At 42.8% G+C, this 18,019-nt stretch overlaps 2 protein-coding genes across 3 annotated transcripts in view; one reads left to right on the top strand and one right to left on the bottom strand.

The window, feature by feature from the left end:
- The window catches only part of MTREX (Mtr4 exosome RNA helicase), a 98,386-nt gene extending 87,753 nt beyond the window's left edge, over nt 1–10,633 (bottom strand). The window contains exons 1-6 of the mRNA XM_038401264.2: nt 10,432–10,633; nt 9,696–9,833; nt 7,869–7,935; nt 5,831–5,893; nt 5,163–5,275; nt 548–722 (exon numbers count right to left, since the gene is read on the bottom strand). Coding sequence (XP_038257192.1) covers nt 548–722; nt 5,163–5,275; nt 5,831–5,893; nt 7,869–7,935; nt 9,696–9,833; nt 10,432–10,541 — 666 coding nt within the window. The 5' untranslated portion in view covers nt 10,542–10,633. The remainder of the gene's footprint in view (nt 1–547; nt 723–5,162; nt 5,276–5,830; nt 5,894–7,868; nt 7,936–9,695; nt 9,834–10,431) is intronic.
- Nucleotides 10,634–10,725: 92 nt separating this feature from the next.
- Nucleotides 10,726–18,019, top strand: part of DHX29 (DExH-box helicase 29) — a 37,220-nt gene continuing 29,926 nt past the window's right edge. For both annotated transcript variants that reach the window (XR_005292984.2, XM_038402021.2), the window contains exons 1-4: nt 10,726–11,141; nt 13,745–13,818; nt 16,295–16,408; nt 17,545–17,674. Coding sequence is in view for 1 of the 2 variants with exons in the window: in XM_038402021.2 (XP_038257949.1) it covers nt 10,952–11,141; nt 13,745–13,818; nt 16,295–16,408; nt 17,545–17,674 (508 nt within the window). In the remaining variant the exon portion in view is untranslated. The remainder of the gene's footprint in view (nt 11,142–13,744; nt 13,819–16,294; nt 16,409–17,544; nt 17,675–18,019) is intronic.

The raw sequence follows: 18,019 nt of genomic DNA, 5'->3' as shown, positions 1-18,019 counted from the left end.
CCATGAGAAAAAAAGGTTGAAGGATCATACATTTAAAATAAAAAAGTAATGTGCAATGGGGCACTCTATCTAATATTTACTAACTAGCTAAACTACAATTTAGCAGTAAATATGGAAGCATTACCATTCACCTGCAGCTAGCTAAGAAAAGGAAGAAACTGCAATGTTTGGGGCCACAATGCCCTTTTACAATCTGGTTCCAAAAATTCAGTACTTAGAAAGGGAAAACATGCAGCCCTAACAGGCACTTCTTTCCAGAAGGTTCCTGAGGCACCAGAGAATCTGGGACACATCTCAAAAATGTGAACACGCAGCGGTCATTTCAAAATAGTTCATTTTCCCCCCTCCCAATAATCAGAGTCTAAATTGAAGGCTGTGAGGGCAGAGGGAACTTAAAATGTTGTGGTATTTTTAACGTAATTCACCCAGTATAGTCTTTGTTGGAAACCTTTCTGTTTCAGCCATTCTCAACAGCATTGGCCAAAAGTACTCCATCAGAGACAAAAAGAAACAGCAAAAGGACTAAGTACTATGTACTTAAACATACCTCTGTTGTCATTACAAGACAAGAAGCTGTAGGATTAATGGTGACATCCCCAGTCATCAAACCAACATCCTGAAATTCTTCATACATCTCACGATACTTCTGGTTACTCAGAGCTTTAATGGGACTAGTAAATATCACACGCTGTTTCTCCCTCAAAGCCAAGGCAATTGCATACCTACAATATAATATTAAATACATGTGAGACATTTACACCTTTCTGTCCTTCCACGAAAAGTAAAAATCTAACACAGAAGACTGGTAACAAAATAGGAAGCCTTTCATCTGTTGGTTACCAGCTTCAATTTAATCCAAGCTGGTAGAGCTTATATATCATTGCACAGAGACTCTAAGTTACACTTGGCAAATTAGATTTGTTAAATAAATTACAGTAGTGACTGTGACAGGTTATCGCCCATTCCGGAGTGCCACCTGATATACTGGGGTACCACTGAGATCGCCTGTTCCACCAGTCTGGGCTCCCTTACACCGACCTGCTGAGCCAGGCCCTCAAGCCTCCTCCAGCACACACAGGTAGGGACACACCCAGCTGTAGAAAGACACAGACACCGAGATCAACTCTGCATGGAAAGACTCAGGTAGGGAATTGTCCAGCACTCAAGTGCATACCTCCTCCAGAATGTAAACCCAAAATTCTATTGTCTTGCGCTGCACAGGGAACTGTACAGCGTAAGCTAATTGAAATTTGCCTCCTCCCTCAGTGCGGAAGAAGATATGCACAGCTTTTTGCCCCCCCACCCCCACCCCCGTTATGAATTTGACAAAATTGTTTCATAGAAAACAAAGCCAAGTTTATTAACTACAATGGTAGATTTTAAGCGATTAAAAGGAATAGCAAACAGATCAAAGCAGATTACTGAACAAATAAAACACACACCAAAACTAAGCTTAATACACTTAAGAAACTGGTTACAAGCTGTGTTCCCTGTAAGCTGCATGCTTGGGCGGTCACCCAGCTCATTAGCAGAGCGCACACAACCAGCAGCATGTGCTCCGTCCTACAGCTGTTCCCGGGCCCCTCCTGCCGGCTGTGCAGAGTGGGGGGCAGGGGGGAGAAGAGGGAAGGGGAGGAGGGTGCTGATCTGAGGATGTCGATCTGAGGGTGTCCCCCTCCCCCCCACCCCTGTACCCCATCTCCACAGAGCAGGGGAGAGGGGACACAGCCTGGCTCAGGACTGAGTCAGGACTCAGAGCTGCTGCGAGAATGGTGAGTGACTGAGTGCCTTTCTTAAAAAGACAGTGCACGTTTCTGAGATTTCCCCAGCAGCCAGTTCAGCATCTCTCTCACACACACGGTTTCTGCCACACACATGCATGCACACGCTGTCTCTTTCACACTCATCTCCCAACCCATATTTGTATTATTGTTGTTACTTCTTGGTACTTCTTTGCAATGCACACATATTGTCTGTAATTTTATTCTTTCAAACTGTGTTATTTTAGCGTTTTGGCTGATCTATGCACTTCATAATTTTTACTTCTCTTACACTTAAATTTAATTCTTTGAGTAGTGAGTCCTAAAATGCCTCACCTGTCCGGGCTGAAATAATTATCCCTATGGTAACTTTTTAAAAATATATATTATATCTAGGTTTTGTGCTTCTACTGTGTGGCATACGTTTCTCGGTGCACATAACTAAATTTATTCCACACATGGATGGAAAAAATTAGAGGGAACATTTGTTACGAGCAGTAATTCACCCTAAATGTTGTTTCAGGCACTTCTTTCACAGGCCAGCCATCTTTTCCAGCCTGGGCTCAGCTCTTCTCCCACCCTTTTGTCTTTGTTTCTTCGGCCTTGTCTACACTGGCAAGTTTCTGTGCAGTAAAGCAGCTTTCTGCATTGTAACTCCCGAGGAATACACACAGCCAAGCCACTTAGTGCGCAGAAAATGTGAAGTTGCAACGCTATTTAAAAAAACAAAAACAAAAAAAAAACACCCAAAAACCCCACACCACCCTGACAAGAGGCGCACAGCTTTCTGCACCTGGGCTACAGCGCTGTGGTGCCCGTGTAGACACCCTGGTCAATTACAGTGCTACAACTGGCCTCTGGTAGGTGTTCCACAATGTCTGTTCTTGCCTCTCTAGTCATCAGTTTGAACTCTACTGTCCTGCCCTGAGGTGACCAACCATCATCCCCACCACGTAAATTCCTTTGGAATTTTGAAAGTCCCCTTCCTGTTTGCTTGGTGATGCGTGCAGCGATCTCAGCGCATCTTTCCAGGTGAACATGCCTGCTCCACGTACCAGGCAATCCCCAGCTTGGAGCAATGCCAAGCTGCTGGACCTCATCAGCATTTGGGGAGAAGAGGTTGTCCAGTCCTAGCTGCGCTCCAGCCGTAGGAATTACGATACCTACGGACAGATTTCACGATGCTTGACAGAAAGGGGCCATGACCAGGACACACTGCAGTGCAGGGTCAAAGTGAAGAAGCTGTGGAACTCCTACCACAAGGCGCGGGAGGCAAACCACTGCTCTGGTGCTGCGCCCACAAGCTGCTGGCTCTACAAAGAGCTGGACACGATACTCGGTGGTGACCCCACCTCCACTGCGAAGACCATTGTCTCACGTGTCAGTCGAAAGTGGACCGAGCCAGAAGGAAATCTTGATGAGGATGTGAAGGGGGACCCAGAGGCAGAGGACAACTTGGAGCTCAGAGATGCATGCAGCCAGGAGCTCTTTTCTACCCCGGAGGAGACTAGCCAGTCATAGCTGTTGGCTCATGGCAAAGCACAAACAAGAAAGGAAGCCCCTGGTAAGTGGATTTGACTTTGGGAATCGCTGAAGCGAGATTTTGGGGGCAGGAGGGTTGCAGAAAGGAGGCTTGTGTCCGCATGATGCGTGTATCACCACATGCCTTGTCTAAGCGGTGGAACAGACTGTTGATTGACTCTCTCACTTCACGTGAATCTGCCTCAGATCTCCAGCAAACTCTCACAGAGATACTGGGCAATCTGCTGCTGCAGGTTCTTTGGCAGAGCTGCTTTGTTTCTTGCCCCACTAACGGTAACTTTCCCACACCACTCTGCCATCACTGGGGGTAGGAAGACGGATGGACAGACCATTGCTGCACACAGGCAAGCCGCATAAGGGCCAGAGCAGAAGCCACAGTCTTGGAGAAGACCCTCCCTTGATTTCCTGTTCACCCTCAGCAGCGAGAGATCTTCCATAATGAACGAAGCCTGTGGAAAATGTGGAGACAGGATTGATTATAGGACCTCCCTACAGAGCTGGCTCTCCCCAAGAGCCATGTGCCCAATGAACAGTAGGGTCTGGGAATAATGATTTACCCTGCCCCTGTGGCTACTCACCATTTTAGGGAATCTTGTGGCTCATGTGTGATTGCCTGGTGTCAGCCAATAGCTGTTTCCAGCAGTCATCCCGGTGAGGATTTAGTGAAGAACGAACCCAGATTAACGCATTTCTCTGTTTTAAATAGGATTTACATATGGCAGTAATCCTTTGTTTCCCAGATTGATCCCCACCCCCTATTAGTAGAAAAATTCTAGTAGTCCAAGATGAAGTTCAAAGCCAGGTGACATGATCACATGACCCTGTAAATGTCACAGCAACCTGAGTCAAAGACCATTTGAAGCATCCCAGGAAAATGGGAGATTAGCATCTTCAAAGCCAGACTGATTGCATTTTGTCTGGTGAGCGTTCCCCAAGTGCAAACGCTTTTGTAACTGATACATAGTCAATATTCCTAACTGTAGTTACAAAAATGGTACATGCATACAAATAGGATAATCACATTCAGCAAATCATAACCTTTTCAATGATACCTCACATGACTTATCTTGCACAAAAAACGTTAGTTATGCCATATTCATATCATAACAATACATAACAATACAAAATAAAAATCAACTATTTGACTATGAATTACAGCCTAGAGACAGAAAACATAACATGGTGATTTTCTAAAATCAGTCAACCTGTGGAACTTGTTGTCAGGGAATGTTATGCAGGCCAAAACTCTAATAGGGTTCAAAAAAGAATTAGGTAAGTTCATGGAGGATAGGTTCATCTATGGCTATTAGCCAAGATGGTCAGGTATGCAACTCCATGGTCCGGGCGTCCCTAGCCTCTGACTGCCAGAAGCTGGGAGTGGACAACATGGGATGGATCAATCAATGATTGCCAGTTCTGTTCCCTCTGAAGCACCTGGCATTGACCACCATGGGAAGACAGGATAGGATATTGAGCTAGACGAATCATTGGTCTGACACAGTATGGCTGTTCTTATGTTCATTCTACATAAAAAACATCAACAGAAGCAGACTGTTTCAAAAATAAAAAATAAATTTAAAAAATCAAGTCTAAAAGCAGAGAAATCCTCCACCGTCACTTGCTAAGCACAATAAAAAAGTAACTTTTGTTTTAAATTTTAACACACACTTGAGTGCTCAAAATATTTTTAAGTCATTAAGTCACACTTTACTCCTGGCAACAGACTACTTTAGAAAGTGTGACTGATGCTACAGAACCTTTAAAAGTTTTCCTCCCGAATCTGATATATAATTCAGCAGAACTAACAGGGGAAACGCCACACAATTCACTCTTACAAAAATCTATCACAAAATTACTTACTCTGCACACACAGTTTTGCCAGCTGATGTATGAGCTGACACTAAAACAGACTGATTGTTATCCACACAAAGTATGGCTTCTCTTTGAAAAGCATCAAGAATGAATGGATATTCCTAGAAAGAAAAAAAAATGCACTTAAAAGCAACATACTTTATAGTTTAAATTTTGTTGTTTTCCAGACTGACCAAAATGAGCAAATTTCAGCCTCGAGCGAAATTTATAACTAGTTACTATACTATTTTCAAGTGGAATGAGATTTTATAATAGTTTTTTTTATTTAGATTTTGGATTAACTTACTCTGAGAGTTAAGTTTGCGAGTCTCAGCCAGATCCGTAACTGATGTAAAATGGCAAATCTAGGTCTTTATATGTTTAGATTTTGTATGGCGTCTATTACAAAAATAAAAGAAGAACAAACCCACAGTTTATACCACTGGAGCCACTGAATGATGCTGCCAAATGGGTGATGGAAACCAAACCAGAGCAATCTCTCCATCTAGCTCTAACCAAAATTACATTAAAGACAAACATTAATCTACTCATTCAGTGCAGAGACCACTTTTTAAAGGTTTCCCTTTACTTCACTGCTGCTGATAGGGCCCATTTATCTACTTATAGCCTACAGGCTATAAATCTGTATTTTTTTTTCTTTTAAATCTATCACACACCTTTGAAGCTTTTCCAGTTCTTGGCTTGAGGGCTACGAAGTCTTCATTTGCAGGAAGTGCAACCTGATAATACATATTTTAAACAAAAACAGAAAAAAACACCAAGTTTTAGAATGTTTTGTGTTCAAGGTGATTCTCAATTACAATGCAGCCACTCTGACTCAAACTACTATTCAATTAGTACTATCAAGCTAAACAGAGTGGGTCAGGACTCAGGAGACAAACAAAATACAGGAATTTACTTTTGACTTTTCAGCTTCTATAACACTGCTTCTTATGTTTTGACATGTCAAATGTTCCCTCTTCTTCAAACCCATCTTTTCAAGCAATCACTAATAAATTCCATTCCCTCCTTTTCGTGGTGCATTATCTACCGTCTTGTCTCGTCTTAGATAGTTAGCAATTCAGAATAAGGAATGTTGCAATATATGACTGTAAGCTACTGTTTACTACTCCTAGGGAAATTCTGCATCAAAAAATTTAAAATTCTGCACACAGTATTTTAAAATTATGCACATTATTAGTCAAAATAACACAATATAATCACAACCGTTTCAATTATTTTGGCAGTGTATTTCAAAACACCTGTCAACAAGTATGTCTGTAACAATACAACAAGAAAAGGAGTACTTGTGGCACCTTAGAGACTAACATATTTATTAGAGCATAAGCTTTCGTGAGCTACAGCTCAGTTCATCGGATGCATTTATGCTCTAATAAATTTGTTACTCTCTAAGGTGCCACAAGTACTCCTTTTCTTTTTGCGAATACAGACTAACACGGCTGCTACTCTGAAACTTGTAACAATACAGACAACAAAAAAGATTCAGAAAATGTTTTTTGATAAATAGATTCCTTACTAGACATATTAATACAGAACTTGATGTGTCGTCTTTGACAGTTATTTTCTGTTTCAGTGAAATTAAATATTTCATTTAAACAAAGTCATTATACGAAAGTATTGTAACGACCTGACCCAGAGAGCGCTAGAATCTGTCATGTCTTGTCCAAGTTCAAGCTTCTGTGTGTATTGTAAGATTTTTGGGTCACACCACTGTAGTGGGAGGGGGGATTGGTGAGTTAGCAGTAGTTTAATCGTAGGATAGGAGTTGATTAGCATGGGGAAGAGAGACCCCCAGGTATAGACCCCTCTCACACTCTCCAAAGTTACATATTCTTTGTAACAAATGTCCTGTCTTTGAGTAGTAACTCATTTAAACTACAATACAGAAAAAAGTCCCAATAACTATTCAACATTTCCTAAACACATGAAAGTCAAGTCACCAATACGTGGTAACCAATACCTTGCATTTCAGTTATAATCCTGGATGTTCATTTAAAAATTACATTACAGAAGACCAAACAGCAAAATATAATAAAATAGAATGTCATTTTAAGCCATGTTAGTCTGTATTTTCCACTGCACACATCCAATGAAGTGAGTTGTAACTCACGAAAGCTTATACTCAAATGTTAGTCTCTAAGGTGCCACAAGTACTCCTTTTCCTATCTCATTGATAGGTTCAATTATCATTACAGCAACAACTATAATCTATGAAGCACTTTCCAGACACAGGAAATGAATGGTATATATATAATAGGCTAGAGAGACTTAAGAGTTTCTATGGTCAGCTGCTTTCTTACAAGTTTAACAGCAGAAGTGGGTTGAGTAAGCTCTATATCACTGAAATGGGTGTTGAGAAGCTTAATTGGTGATATCAGAATGCAAGTCCAAAAGATACAGCCTAATTTTGAATTTTAAGCCCTTTATAAGGCCATTTGCTCTATCTTTTACAGAAAATCAAAAACATTGAGTATTCTGTAAGTAACATAAAATGCTTTGAGATGCGCAGATGAAAGGCAGTGTAGAAATGTAGAGAGTACACAAACCCCAAACCAAAAATTAAGATAGTAATGACTATAGTGAAAAGATTAAAGAGCTTCACTGGAAAGCTGTAACTCAAAAAGGTAAAAGACAAGACATTCATATAAAACAAAATTCTACACACAATAAAATAAATGCTTTTATGGTGCTCACCTCATGTGTACATCCTTCAACAGTCTCAACAGCTTGCACCTTTACTTTCGGCATCAGGTCTGCCAGACTAAATAAAGAAATGTTAACTAGCACTATCAAAATATACTGAGGGCATATTTCTACATCTCATTCTTACATCAGTAAATTAAACATTTAAAAAGATGACATTATGACAGAGGGAACTGGTACCAAAACTACTACGGGGTATCAAAAATTGCTAACAAATATACTTTAACCACCATTTTTGGATCTGCAACACAATTTTTAAAATTAATTATATAAATCACAAAAATTACCTTATTCTATCAATGCCACCTTCACAGCTGTCAGCATATGCTGAAAGCCTCTTGAGCCAAACAAACAGTCTTCAAAACTGATCAAAGCAAAGTATAGGCATGGTGTGTATGCTATTGTTTTCAGATCCCCCCTCGCAAAACTCCCCTCTTGATTTCTGAAAGTGCCTGTACCTCAGAAATTAGACTGCTCCTCAGGCAGCAGCCTGAACTGAAACTGTAAGCTCCTTTGCCGAGCAGACAGTCCCACTTACGACAACAAGGAGAGGACACCTCAACAATGTGACAGGTAACGTAGCCTAATAGAAAAGGCACAAGACTAAGAACAGAGAACTCCTACATTCTCCGAGCTCCAACATAGACTTTTTGCTCTTGGTCAAATCACAGGCTTTCTGCCTTAGTTTCTCATCTGTAAAATGCAGGACTCATTATCTCCCTGTGACGCTGCAACATTTAATTAATTTTTGCAAAGAATAAAAGTTCAAGAATTCCCCAAAATGAATGCAAAACCCTCCATTGACTTAGTCCACTGGAAAAAAATTAAAATGTACATAGACCATAGCACAGGGATTCTCAAACTGGAGGTCAGGACCCTTCAGGGGGTCGTGAGGTTATTACATGGGGGGTTGCAAGCTGTCAGCCTCCACCCCAATATATAAAAAGTGTTTTTAATGTATAAGGGGGGTTGCTATGTGAAAGGGGTCACCAATACAAAACTCCGAGAACCCCCGCCATAGCACAAATGGCTAGGTGGTTCTTTCCCTGAAGCAACAGACTACAGGGATCAGAATCACCCCCCATGTTATTATATATAAAATGTATTAGTAAAATTAGTATGCACCCCCACAAAACAAAACCCTTCTCTACGTTTCTGAGGCCAGCACTATACATAGTGGTTTGATCACTGTGGGCAAGAATCCATTACACTTACAAATTCTAGTCTGTTTGGAACGCTTTGACTAATCTTACCCCAGCAAGCACAAAGAAAATTCAATCTTAAAAGACCTCTATCCACTTCTAGAGCCACCACAAGATCACAGGTCTACAGCACTCTTCATGACCGAACCCCATCCACTATCTTGTCTCTATATATTCCCACTGCTCTTTCCTCAGTACGCCATTTTCCACTGACCATCATTCAAAGACAATGGTTTGTTTCAGTAAGCTGACCAGCAGCTGCCTCCTTGTGCATCTCTCATTTTCCCATCCCTTTCTATAAAACACAAGCTACAAGTTCATCACTTTTAAGGTGGCTTCAACCAATAACCTGTTGACCAAATTCCAATGGCAACACTTATTAGTAGCCATTCAAACTTCAGCCGCCATTTTTGTTTGTTGTAATCACCACCTTTACAGTTCTTTAAGATCTCCAATATTGTAACTGCTCTTCCCTGAGAAAAGTTTGACTTAATAACTTCCCAAAGCTTTCTCATTCATTTAAATAATCCTGACTCTAGAGCTTCAACTTGTGATATAATTCAGACCACCTTCACAGCAAACACTCTGCTATACCAGATAGCAAACAAAGTCTTACTTCATATCTTCTGAAACATCCTCTATCTTCGATTTCTTTCCAAAAATGGCATAATCTGTGCTATCAACCTCTGCCTCTCTTTTGTTTTTTCCTGGGATGTTCGTAGACCCTGCCGGAGATTTGCCGTCTGAGCATTTCCTGTAATGCAAACAAACATTAGATTTCAGATTTGCCTTTAAAATACCTCTAATGGGGGGGGGGGAAGTGGGGGAAGGAGAAAGGCTCCGCTATCTACGGTGGGGTATAGCTTGTGAACCCGTGTTTGTAGAAAATGTTGTTTCCAAACCATAAAAAAAAAAAAAAAAAATCTCCCCAATGGCCAAACTCACCTAAGCCTCAAGCTCTTGGTGGAGATCACAAACTGTCTGGGGGAGAGACCGTGTGTATGTACCGCACTGAGCGTACTGGGGCCAAAGTCCAACACGGATACAAATCCCCACTAACCCCGCAACGGCAAGGGGCCGCCTCTGCCCCAACCGGATATAAACATGGCCTGTGGCCAACACTCCCCAGTACCGCCTAAGCGGGGGGGATCGGGCTGCACCCGCCAACCCAGGGGGCCAACCCCCCCCCGTGGGGAAAGCAGCGCTGCATCCCGGGAGCCGGACTCTCCCTTCGGCCCCGCCGTGGTGACGAGCGCAACCCCGGCCCCAACGCGTGCGAGCCGGCGCTGGACGAGGAAAGGGGGAGGGTTATACCGAGGGCAGAGCCACGGCCGCGCCGACTAGCCTCTCACCCGGCCTTGCTGGCAGCCTCGGCCGCGGCCGCTTTGCCCTTCTTGGCCGCAGAGGCGGCGGAATCGTCCTCGAACACGCTGAACAGATCGTCTCCAAAGGCGTCCGCCATCGCTCCAGCCGGTCCCACAGCGCCCCGCGCGCACCACAGAGCTCCTCCCCTCACCCTGCACCGCGCCGGAAGGGGAAGGGGCGCGCGCGGCACGAGCCGGGCTGCGCCGGGGAGGGAATCCCGCAGGCGCCCTGCCCACGGCTGGAGATAGAAGAGATGTTCTCCCACAATACCGCGCGCTCCCAGACGCAGGCATTCCCACAATGCATCGCGGCGGCATCAGCCTCCTGACGTGGCCTTTGGCCGGAAGTGGCGGCAAAGACCATAGAGTCCGGATTTCCAGCAAGCAAGCGCGGGTGCCGGCCAATCAGAATATAGCTCCTAGGGCGGGGTGAGGCTCTGTGGTACCCGGATGTAAAAAGTCCGGCGCTGCGTCTGCGGGGCCAGCCGGCCGCGTTGCTGCGGGCGCGATGGGCGGCAAGAACAAGAAGCACAAAGGGGGCGGCGCGGGGGCCGGGGCCGTTCACGCCGCTGTGTCCGCGGCCACCGCCGCTGCCAGGGCTAAAGCCGCTGCCGAGTCTGGAGCCGCCGGGGAGGCTGCAGGCAAGAGACCCGCCGTGAGGCCGGGCCTGGTATCCAAGGAGCCCCGCGTCAAGCAAGGTAGCGCCGGCGAGAGACTCTCTCTTCCCATCTGTCTCCCCGGCGCACGCGGCCGGCCGGCGCCTCTTGCCTGCCCCCTCGGCGCGCGGTTCCTTGCCCCACAGGCCGCTGCGCTCAGGGGGAGGCTCCGGCGCGGGTTCCCAGCTGCAGCGGCCGGGGACTGGTCTGGCCCCTGGGGCGCTATCCGTCCCGCACTTTCCCCTGCGCTAAACCCCCCTTCAGCCGCGGAGACGGGCGCGGTCACCCTTCGGTCAGGGGCATGGCGGCGCAGTCGGGGCACGCGGTAGGACGGGTTTAGTCGGGCTGCTGCTGGGAACTCCCTGGGCACTGAAAGCTGGCCTGGGCTCCTGCTGTTTTTCTGCCTCGTTGCAGTACGGGCAGCCCCAAGGCCTCCAAAGTCATGAGCTGGACCCACGCGGATCAGGTGATTGGCTGAAAAATCAGGATACTTTAAATAAAAAAACAAATCATGAAGATGAGAGTTGCCTTTACGATTCAGATTTCCACCCACAACCATGAAGGCTCAACACTGTTGTTAAATGAAAGTTGAGTTTTGAGTTATAATCAAAGGAGCTGGAGCTTTAGGAAGAGCAAGAGCTTCTCATACCATATAAATTGCCAAGTGTCAGGGCGTAGCCCTGTTAGTCTGTATCCACAAAACCAACAAGGAGTCTGGTGGCACCTTAAAGACTAACAGATTTATTTGGGCATAAGCTTTCATGGGTAAAACACCACTACTTCAGATGCATATGAATTGCCAACACTGTGATTACCAGTAATGGGCGTTCTGCAGTCAGCATCACACTCAGTGATACCTCTGCAGCATTACACAAGTGTTGCTGTGGGCAGAATTTGGTACTGAAGTAAACATTTCTGATAAAACATGAGAGAATAGTATCCAGCTCACTTCCACCAACTGTGCTTGCTTTCCAGGGCTCATAGGAATAAAAAGCAGTAAACACATATTTTATTCAGTAAAATCTGCAGATCTATTGAGCTGGATAGTTATAGGGCTTCTATTGCACCTTCCAGTTAAAAATATAAACAATAACTTGTGGTTTTTTTCCAAGCCACTGAGAGGTTAATTTTTTTAAGAGCTTTCTGCGAATAGGAGTATTGTATGTCTTTATACATATGAAGAATATGATAGAAAACTAACGAATTGGACCGTATATGGTTAGCTCTGAGGTCATTCTTAGCCCTTTAGGAAGTGCATTCCAATCAAGTTCCGCTACTTGTGAAAGTTTTGTAACCTACACACATGAGCCTTGCTTTATTGGTCGATGTGGAACATCACAGAAGCAAACTCCAGTAGAGCTAGGGCTAATTCCATAGATGGCTGTGGTTAACAAACATCCATATTTTAAACATGGACTCTGTTCAATAGGGAGCCAAGTTTAGAGAGCACAGCATTGGAATGGTGATCCTAGTAGCTTGGTAGACTGCTGGTTTTTGCATTTGTAACAGAAGATCTACAGGGAGCAGATCTGAGTAAGATGTCTGAGATTACGTAGTCCATATGTACGGGGCCAGATTCACGGTCCATTTTGGTCAATTTCACGGTCATAGGATTTTTAAAATCATAAATTTTATGATTTCAGCTATTTAAATGTAAAATTTCATGTGTTGTAATTGTAGGGGTCCTGCCCTAAAAAGGAATGGGGGGGCATCGGGGTTGCAGTATTGCTGCCCTTCTATTTTGCTGCTGCTAGAGGCAGCATTGCCTTCAGAGCTGGGCAGCTGCAGAGGATAGCTGCTGGCCAGGAGTCCAGCTCTGAAGGCAGAGCTGCCACCAGCAGCACTGCAGAAGTAAGGATAGCTTAGTATGGTATTGCCACCCTTACTGCTGCTTGCCACTGTCCAGCTATCCAGGTCTGAAGGCAGGAACACATAAGTAGGGGTGACATGGTATGGTATTGCCACGCCTCTGTGCTGCTGCTGACAGGGCGCTGCCTTCAGAGCTGGGTGCTCGGCCAACAGCTATCAGTCTTCAGCTGCCCAGCTCTGAAGGCCGCCCAGCTCAGAACTAAGGGTGGCAGTACTGTGACCCCCCTGCAAACTCCCTTTTGGGTCAGGACCCCCAATTTGAGAAATGCTGGTCTCCCCTGTGAAATCTGTATAGTATAGGTTAAAAGTACACAAAAGACCAGATTCTTTGGAGGGGGGGTGGGGGGAGACCAGATTTCACAGTCCGTGATGAGTTTTTAGTGCCATGACTTTGGTATGGCCCTGTCTATATGTAAAATCAACTCTGGAATAGGGAAGCGAACAGAAAGTATAATCCAGAAGATTATAATACTAGAAAATTTTGCCAGAATTCATGTGTGTCTACCAAACCCTATGGAATCCCAGTCAAACCAGATGCTACAAGATGCTTCAAAATTTCAGTTGCAATAAATCCTCTACCTGAAAAATATATTAATTCACAAGCAACTCCTGAAATAAAGTAGTTAGTTAAGGGTTGGATATATCCATCTATTTATCAAAAAATGTTATATGCCTTCTCTTACACTATAGGCAGGCCATATGTTTCAGCTTTAGATGTTTAAATTGTATTCCTATCTGCTTTGCTCGTTTAAGTAATATTTCTTTGGAATTTGCAGGTCCAAAAACCTACAGTTTTGGTTCCACACCTGATTCTAGTGCTGCTGCAAATCTGGATAAATCTATCCTTAAAGTGAGTATCTCTTTCAAGAAAAAAAGGCTTCATTCTTCCTAGTACAGTAACTCCTCACTTAAAGTCATCCCAGTTAACGTTGTTTCGTTGCTGATCAATTAGGGAACATGCTCGTTTAAAGTTGCACAATGCTTCCTTATAACGCTGTTTGGCAGCCCCCTGCTTTGTCCACTGTTTGCAGGAAGAGCAGCCAGTTGCAGCTAGCTGGTGGGGGCTTGGAATCAGGGTGGACCAGCCCAGCAGACTATCAGTTGCCGGCAGTTCAGCTGTCCCTCCCCCCACTGCCATGTGCTGCTTCTGTCTTCTGCCTTGGAGCTGCTCCGGGAGCCTCCTGCTTGTTGTGGGGGGGCTAATGTCAGGGTGTCCCCCTCCCCCCTGCTCCTGCCCCTTGCTTACCCAATTTCCATAGAGCAGGGAGGGGGACCCGACAGGAGGAGAGAGGGAGCGTTCTGGCTGAAGGAGCTGTCTCAACTTGCTGATCTCCTTAAAAAGGCAGTGTACTTGGAGTGGAATCAGCGTACTTAAAGGGGCAATGCCCATCTCTCACATACAAACAGGGTGTGCATCTCTGTCTGCCATGCTGTCTCCCCTCCCTCTATTTGTGCTGTAGAGTGTGAGGCTACATTAACAACAATGTGTTAACTCTTGAGGGCTCAGCTGTGCTTCACAATCATCATTGGGGAGTGTATGTGTATATATATATATATATATATATATATATATATATATATATATATATATATATATATATATATATATATATATATATATATATATGTGTGTGTATATATATGTGTGTGTATATATAGGGTGGAGAGAGAGAGAGTCTTTGTGTGTCTTTTGTCTGGTGAAAAAAATGTCCCTGGAACCTAACATGAATTCTTATGGGGAAATTGGATTCGCTTAACATCGTTTTGCTTAAAGTCGCATTTTTCAGGAACATAACTACAGCGTTAAGGGAGTACCTAATTCTAACAGGAAAAAAATTCTTGTTGTTTAGTCTGTAGCACATGAAAGCGTACTGGACTCTAGAAATCTGCAGGCATATTTTTTTGTTGAGTTTTATGTGAAAGGTGGAGCAGCTTCAAGAAAACCATCAAGACATATTAGTATTTTCATAATGAGGAAACTTTGTCTGATTTGAAATATAATTCTGTGAACTTTAAATTATTTGATCTCTGAAATTAACTTTGGTGTATTGTAAAAATATATTGCTTGCCAAAGAGCTGTGCAAAACCAGTTTCTTTTGTTGGTGGTTTTTTTTGTAGGATTGTAGTCTTATTGACATAAAGTTTGTGATCATAACAGGATTTTGTTACCTATGTAAGATCTAATCCTTTACATAAGCAGCTTCAATAAGATTGACATGGGGATTAAGGGCAAGCAGGATTTGGTCGATAGTCTACAAACGACAGGTATTCAAAGGATGTTGAAAATAGCCAAATATTGTGGCCTGATCAAGTCGCTTGTTTCTGACAGTGTTTCTTTTTCAAATTAATGTTGTCATATGTCAAAGATCGAGTCACAACTTGTCTCTATACAAAATTAATATAATATGACTTGAGTGATCTAGTTGGTTCAGGACATTATTTCTTTAGGAAAGCCATGTTCTTGTTAGCTGAAACTGCTTCTGCTATTTTTTTGGAGTGAGAGTATAGTTTTCTACATCCTTTCAATTCTTTGAGTCTGCAGAGACCGCTAGCAAGAGTGCAAAGCAGGAACTGAACTGAGTCCATTTGCTTATTTCACAGAGCAAGTCACAAAGTAGTTACCTGCAATATTCAGTTGCTGACTGCCTGCTGTTTTGGATCTTAATATGTGTGTTTTTTGGTTTTAAACTAAAACCAAAACTTTAAATTTAAGCTGGAGGCCCAGGTCTCACTTAAAAGTTTCAGTGGTGCTCAAGCAGATCTGTATATTTATCTTGCTTAATCCTCTCTAAGAGCTACTGTATGTTTAGATAGCTGACAGTTTAAGTCCTAGTTCTTTGTCTTTGGGTTTGTTTGTTTTAGTTTTTCATCTGGTCAAAAAGATTTATTTGGCTCCCACTCGTGAACAAATCTAAAAGCAAAATAGGCCCCCTCTTTAATAAAGAAACCTGAATGTGGAGAAAGCTAAAAGAACATCATCTCTTTAATAAATGAAAAAAAGAGAGAGAACATTCACTCTTCTGCTAAAAGAAAAGGAGTACTTGTGGCACCTTAGAGACTAACAAATTTATTTGAGCATAAGCTTTCGTGAGCTACAGCTCGCTTCATCGGATGCATTCAGTGGAAAACTCTTCTGCTAGTATCTTGCCCAACAATACACATAAGGGAGGTTTCCAAAAGTAGGCGAGAATTGGAAAAACAAAGGGTTTTGCGGGTAAGGAGTCTTACCTTCCTGTCTTGTCTGTCTCTGATGTTGTTGTAGTGTATCTTAGTTTATATTTGTAAGATTTTATTTAATTTATAATGAATAGTATCTGTCTCCACAGGTAGTGATTAACAGTAACTTGGAAAAAAGGATTATTGGAGTCATCAATGAGCACAAAAAGCAAAGTGATGACAAGGGAATGATTTCTAGAAGACTTACTGCCAAAAAATTACAGGTGGAGTACAATTTTTTTTTTTTTTAATATCTAGATCAACATTTATTCAGTGATCGTAAATAGGTTACTTTTCTGTCACTTTTTACTTTAGTATTTGGTGTAAACCAAGTTTTCTCATTTTACAATACAACATAATTTTGTTAAAAATTCTTTAAAATCTCAGATACCAAATGTAATTGGCCAGTTGAATGTCCTTGCCAGTGTAAGTCAATAGTTGAAGATGCTTGGGTCTGAGGTGAAATAAGTAATTTGAGTGGAACATAAGAGGGTTTGAAAACTCCAGTGGTGAGTGAGAAGCTCTTCTTGGCAAGTATGACTGTAGACCACCTATTTTTTCAGTATTTTAAGATTTCATTTTAAGAAGTTCTAATTCTAATGGTGACAAAGAACCTTCCAAACTTTAATAGCTGCAGTGTTTTCCTGAGCATGCATATGGCCAAGTGCCTTTGTTGCTGCAATTCAAATCCCTATGGGGAGTCATAAAACTGTCAAGTAATGTCAGTTTCATGCTTGGGAAGGCAATTAGCACATTTAAGCTTACTCTGGAGAAGAGGACTGGCATTGAGGCTGAGGGGAAGGGCAGATTACTGGAGACTGTTCCTCCATAGCAGCCAGGAGACTGGAGAAAGAATAGAGTAGTTGTTTCCTCCCCCTCGTGCTAACCAAGAAGCCCTGATGTGAGTGAAGAAACACAAACTCCTGTTCCCTTCTAGCAGGTTGATGGAAGTGATGCTCCACTCCCATCAGATACCCAATAACAAAAAGCTGGAGTCCCCATGCAGGATCTAGGGACAGAACTTTCCCCTTTCCAAAAGCTGGGGGTGGCTTGGAACTATGCTCATCACAGCACTGTCTTTGGATCATTGATGGAGATTTCCACCCTTGTCTTTCTGGTTGATTAAGGGTGTGAAACTATTTTTTTTTAATTTTAAATGGGGTTTAACGATAATCTTAAATAGTGAATTTTGTTTATTCTTTAGTATGCTTTCTGATGTCTGTACCTTTGCAGTTTGCATCTTTTTAATACCAAATTTCTTATCTTTTCAGAATTTTACAAACTTTTTTCTAAATTGGCGTTATTTCGACAACTTAAATCAATGTCCTTCTTAAAACGTACTAATTATCTTTATTTGTAGGATGTATATATGGCTTTGCAAGGATTTTCTTTTAAGACCGAGGACATTGAGGAAGCTATGAAAAATACAATTTTGTATGGTGGTGATCTTCACTCTGCACTTGACTGGCTTTGTTTAAACCTTTCTGATGGTAAGCATCATGCCTGAGAAGTGACTTTTTGGTACCAAAGTTTTTTGCCTTTTTTGTAACTGATTTCTATTGAGTGAGTTTTTGTCTTGCTTTTAGTGACTGACAGCAAATGGTACCACTTATTCTTAAGAGCAGGGATTTCCCTTTTTCCATTTTCTTTCACTAGCAGTACCATTAGGTATACTCTAGAAAAAGCATTTCCATAAAAATATGGTACAGAAAAAGACAAAGTGGGTGAGGTAATATCTTTTATTGGACCGACATCTGCTTGTGAAAGAGAAGCTGGTCCAGTAAAAGATATTACCTCATGTGTCTCATATCCTGGAAGCAACAAGGCTATGACAA

This window comes from Dermochelys coriacea, chromosome 5, assembly GCF_009764565.3.
Source record: "Dermochelys coriacea isolate rDerCor1 chromosome 5, rDerCor1.pri.v4, whole genome shotgun sequence".
Taxonomy (NCBI): Eukaryota; Metazoa; Chordata; order Testudines; family Dermochelyidae; genus Dermochelys; species Dermochelys coriacea.
Note: the sequence above shows the minus strand (reverse complement) of the source record. Positions and strands in the feature narration are given on the sequence as shown.